Source organism: Octopus bimaculoides, chromosome 11 (assembly GCF_001194135.2).
Source record: "Octopus bimaculoides isolate UCB-OBI-ISO-001 chromosome 11, ASM119413v2, whole genome shotgun sequence".
Taxonomy (NCBI): domain Eukaryota; kingdom Metazoa; phylum Mollusca; class Cephalopoda; order Octopoda; family Octopodidae; genus Octopus; species Octopus bimaculoides.
Window position 1 is genome coordinate 2916988 of NC_068991.1, and position 9444 is coordinate 2926431.

The 9444-nt window shown below is 38.1% G+C and overlaps 1 protein-coding gene across 4 annotated transcripts in view; it reads left to right on the forward strand.

Annotated features, from left to right (window-relative positions):
• The window catches only part of LOC106884061 (1-phosphatidylinositol 4,5-bisphosphate phosphodiesterase beta-4), a 127865-nt gene that overhangs the window by 66472 nt on the left and 51949 nt on the right, over window positions 1-9444 (forward strand). For all 4 annotated transcript variants that reach the window (XM_052971438.1, XM_052971437.1, XM_052971440.1 and 1 more), the window contains exons 5-10: window positions 1173-1310; window positions 4894-4973; window positions 6067-6120; window positions 6872-6953; window positions 7317-7417; window positions 8608-8662. In XM_052971438.1, the coding sequence (XP_052827398.1) occupies window positions 1173-1310; window positions 4894-4973; window positions 6067-6120; window positions 6872-6953; window positions 7317-7417; window positions 8608-8662 (510 nt within the window). The remainder of the gene's footprint in view (window positions 1-1172; window positions 1311-4893; window positions 4974-6066; window positions 6121-6871; window positions 6954-7316; window positions 7418-8607; window positions 8663-9444) is intronic.

A 9444-nucleotide genomic window follows, 5' to 3' on the forward strand; every position in this document is an offset into this window, starting at 1 on the left:
TCCTCCTCTTCCTCCTCCTCTTCCTCCTCCTCTTCCTCCTCCTCTTCCTCCTCCTCTTCCTCCTCCTCTTCCTCCTCTCTTCCCTCTCTCTCTCCCTCTCATCTTTCTTTCCTCTCTTCAAAGACTTGATTAATGCTTGGATTATGGGGAGGAATTCCCGCAACACTTTGATCTGCCAGTGGCTAATGTGTAATTAGCTAATTACAATCTCGTTTGTGGAAATTGCCTCAAATTACAGGGTGCCAACTTCGTAGTTTGTGGGTAGTTTCTAATTAAGGGTGCTTGCATTATGCTCCACCTCCGCACTTACAGAGGTAGGTGTGTGTGTGTGTATGTGTATATGCGTATGCTTTGTGTGTTTATACTATAAAGCATTTTCTGCATGTGTGTTTGTGTGTGTGTCTGTGTGCTTATACTCACATAATGCTATGTGTGAAGTTTTGTTTACACCTGTGTATGTGTGTTTTGTTTGTGGGTCTTTTGTGTATGTCTGCATTTGACTATTAATGTTTGTTTCTATCATATTTTTCTTTCTTTTTCGTTTTTTTTTTTTGTCTGAAGAGCCCCTTGGGTGAGTGTCCTCTACTCTAGCCCCAGGCTAACCAATGCTTTGTGAGTAAATTTGGTAAATGGAAACTATGCAGAAGTCTGTCATGTCTATCTCATCACCACCATCATCATCGTCATTTCACGTCGGTTTTCCATGCTAGCATGGGTTGGAAGGATTCGACAGGAGCTGATTCCTTTTGCCTAACTGCTAAGTTATGGGATTGTAACCACACTAATGTGTGGTTACATTGACAAATGTGGTGGTGGAGTGGGACAAATGCACACATAGACACACAAACACACACTCACACACACACATACACACACACACACACATGCACATACACACTCCTATACAACAGGTTTCTTTCAGTTTCTGTCTACCAAATCCATTCACAAGGCTTTGGTTGTCTCAGGGCTATAGTAGAAGATACTCGCCCAAGGTGTCACACTGTGGGACTGAACCTGAAACCATGTGGTTGGGAAGCAAGCTTCTTACCACACAGCCACTCCTGCACCAAACACAAACCTATGTGCTGAAGAATTTAAAATGTCATTGCAGTTCCTACTGTTGTTGTTGTTCTTTTTCTTGTATTCTTAATGTTGTTGTTGTTGTTTTGCAGGAAATGAAAACCATGACAGAACTTGAGGGCAAAGGATCTGGCCCATTAGACGGCAGAACGGTAACAATCTGCAGTGGGCTTGATCTTGTAAACATCAATTACACTCCAATGATTGCCAGAGATGCTGAGACAGCCAAGGTTTGTCTTAAATATATCTATACTCATTTAGGGGGCCATTCACTAGGGTAGCTAGAGTGTGTGCTGCTGGGGGCAGCCCTTCTGTTTGCCACCCCCAGACCCCACAAAAAAACATATATTGCCTACAGCAGACCTGAAAGTGCTGCCCCTTTAAAATAGCCACCCAGTGCAGACCGTCCCTATGTCCCCGCCCAGCTATGCTAGTGGGACCATTGATTATTTTTTAATTAATTTTTATTTGTTATTTGTGTGCCTATTTTGGAGCTTGTTTTGAACAAGATGGCTGTGGTATTTATGATGACAGTCAAGAACAAACGGAAAATAAAAGCTTCTGTGTTTGTACAAACATTCTGGGTTTCAGTATAAAGTTAAAATTTGTGTCATTTGTGTCACCCATTCAAGCATGGATGTATAATATATTTGAGTTCAGGCAATTTAATGAGGTGTGTTATTAAATATACACCATTCTACAACAAGTCAAGTAAAAGGGGTTGTATTGTTTGCAAACACATTTAAGAGTGAGTCTGAAGAGATGGATTATGTTGCTGTATAAATTAAAAAGTGTGAAGACATGTGATTAGGGTTACATTCATGGATAAAGCACAGATGCAATTACATCTGATGACATAATCTAACAGGCATAGACAATAAGTACTCAGGATGGCTTCCCATTAGAACTCCAACTTGAACTGTGACAAAAACAAAAGTGGTTTTGTGGTTATCTAATAATGAATGGCTATAAGTGGTTCAACATTGAGTGGGAGGAAAATATACTTTTAGAAAGAAAGAATACCATTTGTTTTGCTTGCTCTTTATTTTCTTTCTAATATATTCATAAACGAACCGCTGAACTCTACACATTTTTTTTGCCTTCTCCCTCCCTTTATTTCCTCTTATTCCTTTCCGTTGAAGAGCATAGGCTCGGAACGGGAAAGACTTTTTCATTTTTCCTGAGCATCAAACTAATACACTTGCTTGTTCTTCATACACCTGTCTTCATCTTTTGTTTTTCTATAAATTTCAACTATACATGTGTGTGTGTATGTATATATATATATAGATCTTCAGTTGAAAACAGCATTTAACATCTATTTCTAAAATATTCACTACATTAGCTTTTGTGCATTCCTAACTTTAAACATCCCGCTCTGTTTAAAAGAAACTATCGTAAAGAAGGAAAATTTAAATAAGGTAGTATTATTACCATTATATATACAGTAATAATAAGGTGGCTAGCAAGTTCACACCTTTACAGGTACAATTTAAAGTAGTTTAAGATAAGGTAGGGTATATAATACCATTTTCTAAAATCAGAGCCATTGCTCCAAAAATCAGCATATAGAAGGTAAATAAGTAATAAAGATGTACAGGTGTCAATACATTACAGCTGGTTCAAACGACTCTAATTAATTAATTAATGTAAACATTACATTAATTTGAAAGAAGCCAGTCTCATCAGATGACTATATATATTTCAAACATAAAGGAAAGACTATTTTTAGCAAATTTCCATCAATAATAGAAACCAAAATAGTTACATTGTTTCCTTTTGTTATAGAATGAGTTTAGAAAATAATACATATCTTATTAAGCCTACTAGAATTTAGAGACTAGCAGAGGGAAAAATAGTGTGGTGGGGGGCGTCAAATTTATATTCTGTTCACCTAACTTGGAATCTGCTCTTTGGAAATACTATAGAAAGTACCTTCATAAAAAGTACCTTTATAAAAAGTACCTGTCTGAATTACCAAGAACGGATATCTTCAGTTAGCTGGGTTGCATTGTCTATGTTTATGACAGGAATATTGGGTACAAATACCCCAACGTGGAGTCTTGATATTCAATATTCAAATAATTTTGTTGACGTGTGCGGATTATACCAAACTAGCAAGGTACCCCAGTTTAAGTACCTAATTCGACTGAATCTTAATTCTACTTTATACATATATACACACACACATTATATATATATATATATATATATATATATGTGTCAAGAATAAGAATAAGAATAATAAGGATTATTACAAGGTAGCATAGCATTATCTTTAATTCCTCTATAGACATATATTTATATATATATATATATTTATATATAACTATATATATATTTTTATATATAACTACACTCTCTGAGTGGTTGGCGTTAGGAAGGGCATCCAGCTGTAGAAACTCTGCCAAATTAGATTGGAGCCTGGTGTAGCCATCCGGTTGCACCAGTCCTCAGTCAAATCGTCCAACCCATGCTAGCATGGAAAGCGGACGTTAAACGATGATGATGATGATGATGATGATACAGCTACAAATATACCAATACCTGTTTCTGCTGTATCGATTAGTAACCATTGCAATTACAGCCTTACTTTAATACTGGTGCACACATGCATATACTTATATATATATATATAGATAGATATACATACACATACATACATGCCTACATTCACTAAAGCATACATATACAAATGTAGACATACAAACCAGTACAGATATATCCACACACAACTGGAAAATCTATTTCAGGATTCTCTATCAGACAAAAAAAAAAGAAAAACTAAATATAAGAAAAGAAAGAGCACTGCACTCAACGCAAGGAGACGACAACCTGCTAAACACATACACACACACACAGACATATGTGTATATATATACACACACTCAAACATTTATGCGTATATGTGCAGGTGCACCTACTTATGCACCCACATGTTTGCATGTATACTGATGCAGTCTGCTTAGCTGTACTTACTCATGCATACAAACGCACATTTGCAGCATGCAGGAACACTCGTATATACACACACCTGTGTAGGTGTAAAGTTTCAGGATCTCACACTCACACACACACACACTGATATATGCGTACACATGTATGCATGTATAGATGTACTGATACACAAATACACACATACATGCCGGCACTTATACATACATGTACAAGTGTATATATTCATGACCTCTCCCACACCTAAACGCAGTGGAAGTGTATATACTCAGTACTCTTAGGAGCAAACGGCTTCACACACACACCTATACGTATACATGGTGTATATACACATGAACGCATATACATACAGCAAGACATGGCTGTATGAATGTATTAAGTGATGAACATACACACACACACATACATTCATGACTATTAAAACATATGTAGGTGCATATATCCGGTGTCATCATCATCATCAGCATCATCATCATCATCGTTTAACGTCTGCCTTCCATGCTAGCATGGGTGAGACAGTTTCACAAGAGCCAGCCAGGCAGAAGCCTGCACTGGACCTCTGTGAGTGTTTTGGAAGGATTTTTACAGCTGGATGCCCTTCCTGACATCAACCATTCAGCAGAGGGGACTTAGTGCTTTTTACGTGGCACAAGCAAAGGTGACGTCAGTTTTGGCAAGGTTTTTATAGCTTTTTCGCGCACACATACACATGCATATACACATACACACACAGACACACTCACATACGTGCATGCACAGATGCTCAGATTCGCACACGCACACACACACACACACACATGTGTTGCAAGTCCTCCCTCCTTTTGTCTCACCTTTTCTATGTTTCTCTCTCTCTTCCAGATGTGGTGTGAAGGTCTAAGGAAGGTGACAACCAATTTTAAAGCAAAACATGTTTGTCCTATGACATGTTTAAAGAAGCAGTGAGTACACTACACATACACTTCTTCATATAATAGTAGTAATAGTAGTAGCAGCAGCAGCAACAGCAGCTACTACTGCTGCCATCATTTTTGACATTATCATCATCGCCATCAATCGTTTTCTTTTCTTACACACTTGCATGTAACTTCTGCATGCGTTGATACACCAACTGTTGGCAAACACACACATATCCTCATACAGCTATACATACATTCGTAGGTGTGTATATATACATACGCATGAACTTGCAGGTCCTGATATATTCTGTATAAGTGTATAACATTCGTGCAGGGCTGCATGAATTTTTCTTCTGCTTATTTTAGTCGCTGGGTTACGGCCATGCTGGAGCACTGCCTTGAAATAAAAAGGGATGCTTACAGCACCTAGGCTTCCCAAGTGGTTACCCAGCTAAGTACTACCTAGGCTCAATGTTACCTAACTTCAGTGATCAGACAAGAACCTATGCTGTCAATGTGATATGGCTGTCTTGCATACAGCTGAGAAGCATGCACTTGTTCACACACATGTATACACACACAGACACAGAAGCACACACGTGCACTTTTGTGTGTGTTTAGACATTATTTTGGAGTGAAATAAATACTTGAAGTACTTAGTTTTAAGTGAATGCTGGCTTATGAATGAACAGCAGTTGGAAACATGATGTATACATTGAGAGTATCTTTTGGCTTTCGAAGGGTTTCCATGGTTTTCTATTGTGAGAATTAACACAAGTGCAGCTCTACAAGTGTGTATGTATGCAAGCATGTATAAAGAGAGAGGGAAAAAAAGGTACAGAAATATTCACAGGTAACTACTGCACAGGGAACCTCTACATGATCACTAGGCCAGTTAGAAAAGGGCAACCAAATCTCCCTCAAGTCTTTAATAAGAGCAGGAAATGCATTAGTTAATGTAGTCCCAGATAACTCTAAAAACATGTGATTCCTTTTTAGGGGTATGCCTTCATTCATAGGTCCACTTGGTTAGGGTTGACCTGGGGTTGGGCGATCACATCATACAAACACACACACACACACACATCTTCGCACACCAAACATATTTACTGATGTTGTTTCTTTTTTCTTTCAGTTGGTTAAAACTTTGTCTAATGGTGAACCCCAGTGGTAAAATCCCGGTGAGAAGGTAAGAGCCTCTTCGTCTGTCTCATGATTGCAACAAATGATTAAGGTACAGTGGTGAGTGGGTGGTGGGTGGAGGAGACATATGTCACATGCTGCTATGGCAACCATTATACAGCCATCCATCCATTTCCTCCACTCCGCCCCACTATTCCTGGAAAGTCATGGGCAGGGCCATTTCAAAGTACCAGCAATTCGGGCAGTCACCCAGGGCACCATGTCCTAGGGGGCGCCAAGGAGACCGTGACAAAGACAAGGCAATTTCCACAACACGCTTGTACACGCTGGAGTTCAGCTTGCCCGGGACACCAGCAACCCCAGGGCCAGCCCTGGTGTTGGGGTTAGAATCCTCAACCATCTGCTTCAAAGGGTCCTACTGGATGCAACCATCCCTGTACATTCTGGCTTTTATTTAACCCTTAAGCATTCAGATTTCTTTGTCAAATGTTTTGCTTACTCATCCACATTGTTTTGAATTAATCATGCATTATCTTGTAGCTTTAAGATTTTCATAATGTGATTGCTTATTTTTAGAAAGACATTGTAGGACAGGTGTGAGAAGTTACATCTGACTGGTTTGAACACAAAACATGAAAGATATTTAGGTCGGATTTGACCGGTTTGAATGCTAAATGGTTAATCATAGCTCTACTCAACCTAGGTTGCCCTCAAGCTAAAACAAAACTACAATTTATATTTTTGTATTATTATTATTATTATCATTATTATTATTATTATTATTATTATTATTTCAGTATCACCCGTACATTTGCATCTGGAAGAACAGAGAAAATGATTATGCAATGTTTAAAAGACTTAGGACTGCCTGGTGGGAAAGTAAGTGTTACTAAAACAACCTGCTCCCTTTGTTGGTGTGTTTACATCCCCGTAATCTAGCGGTTTGGCAAAAGAGACTGATAGAATAAGTTACTAGGCTTTCGAAGAATAAGTTCTGGGGTTGATTTGTTCGCCTAAAGGCGGTGCTCCTAATTCACTGTTAGATCTTCATACAAATTTTTATTTTCCTTTCATAGTCATAGCTTTGGCCCCATCTGTAATTCATACCCTGGTTTCCCCAGTGTAGTTCAAGTATGAAATGGTGTGAATTATACATGAATAAACATGGAATCTTTATAATTCCTGCATGAACTGGTTTAATTAATGAAATTAAATTAACGTTGTCATTGTTGTTTTCCATAGAATGAAGAAATTGAACGAGCTGCATTCACATTTGATAAGTTTTATGATCTTTATCATAAAATCTGTCCTCGTACCGATATTGAGGAACTTTTTAAAGAATTGTAAGTAATTCATTTCCAGGATTCGATCTGATTTCCTTTCCTTTTTCTCTCTCTCGCTCTTTTCTGTGTATGTGTATGGGGTAACAGTTATTGTTGATGTTGTTAGATCTAACATCATGAAGGCACTTGGTTAAGTATTTAGGAATGTTCAGCTCATTATCATAAGGTCATGAGTTCAATTTCTGGCAGTACATTGTGACTTTGAGCAAGACTTTATTTCATGCTGCTCCAGTCCACTCAGCTGACAAAAATGAGTTGTACCTGTAATTCAAAAGGGCCAGCCTTGTGGCATTCTGTGTCACATTGAATCTCCCTAAGAACTATGTTATGGGTTAGTGTGTCTGTGGAGCGCTCAGCCACTTACATGTTTATCTCATGAACAAGCTGTCCAGTTGGGACCCTTGTCATCATAACTGACAAACTGCCAGATCTGACATCTCTACCCTATTGTTATTATTACTGGGCTACAGTTAAACCCAAATAGGGGAAATCTAAGACCAAAAGCATTCTGAATGTGACGATTCTGTCTTTTGGTATCATGTAAGAATATATGATATAAATTTGCATTTATGTTATTTCTCCTTCAGATATTCTTTTCTACTCTAGGCACAAGGCCCGAAATTTTGGGGGTGGGGGTCAGTCAATTAGATTGACCCCAGCATGCAACTGGTACTTAATTTATCAACCCCAAAACGATGAAAGGCAAAGTCGACCTTGGTGGAATTTGAACTCAGAACACAAAGACAGACGAAATACCGCTAAGAATTTCGCTCGGCATGCTAACGATTCTGGCAGCTTGCTGCCTTATTTCTCCTTCAGATATTAAAAACAAACACGACGATCATCAGCCTTGAAGGATAGCCATGATGACGATACACACACACACACACACACACACCATTAGAGATGTGCTGACTGGATATAAAATTACTGTCATTTGTGAGCAAGTAATTTAACTCTCCTGTGGATGCCAAAACCTATCTGCAGCTCTTGAGCAGTCTTATTTCAGTGAAGGTCATTCCCTTGTGCTCTGCAAACAAGGTTAGCAGCTGTTCCACTTGGGATCGGTCATTTCTCGTCGACCAATAGTTTTTACCAAATTAAGGTCACCATCCTGCGTAGTATTAACACGTCTTTGTACAAACAAATAATCATGCATTTACTATTGTTTTCTTTTCTTTTCTCTTCAGAAGCGGCGATAAAGCATTCTTGACAGTAAATCAACTTATTGACTTCTTCAATGAAGTAAGTATATTGGAGGGAATGGTAGAGTTGGGTTGAAGAGGGGGGGTTGTGTTTTTTTTTCATTCACAATATTCTAGAAACTTTTTGTTTTTGTGCTTGGTTTGTAAGATTCTCTTGGTGTGAACCTGTGTTTTGAAACATAATTTGTTGTTCTGTCTTGGGAGGGTAATTATGCCAGTAATGAACACATACACACACACTAGTTGTATTTCACTTCTTTTATTATTATTATAGTTGTTATTTGTCAATTCGTTAACTATTTAACTAATTAATTAATTGGTAGATTAATTGTTTAGTAAATAAATCACTGAGTTAGGTTTGTCAAAATCTTTTCTTTTCCATTCATGACTTCATCAACAATGTACCTCTCTCTACTTCTGCTCTGCTGTAAGTCTGTCTGCCTATGAGGATGATGGCATGTCATTTAAGAGGTTGCAAACGGCCTTCAAAGGACTTCCATTGACTGAACACTTAATCAAACAACCAGTTAAATAATTGATTAAATGTTAATGAATTGACATTTCAATGATTTAATCGTTTATTTTTAGAATGATATTGTAGGCTAAGTGTGAGAGGCCAGATCTTGCCAGTTTGAACATGAAATAGGTAGACTATATGGGTCCCAGATATAGGTGGCTTAAATGCTAAAGGGTTAAATCAACTCCTTAATGAATAAAAAAAGACGGTAAAGGAGTTAACCCAAGTAAGATTTGAACCTCAAGACATAGGGTGATGAAACTCATATTGGTAAAGCATCGGGTCAGTTCCTTTACCATTTTTCA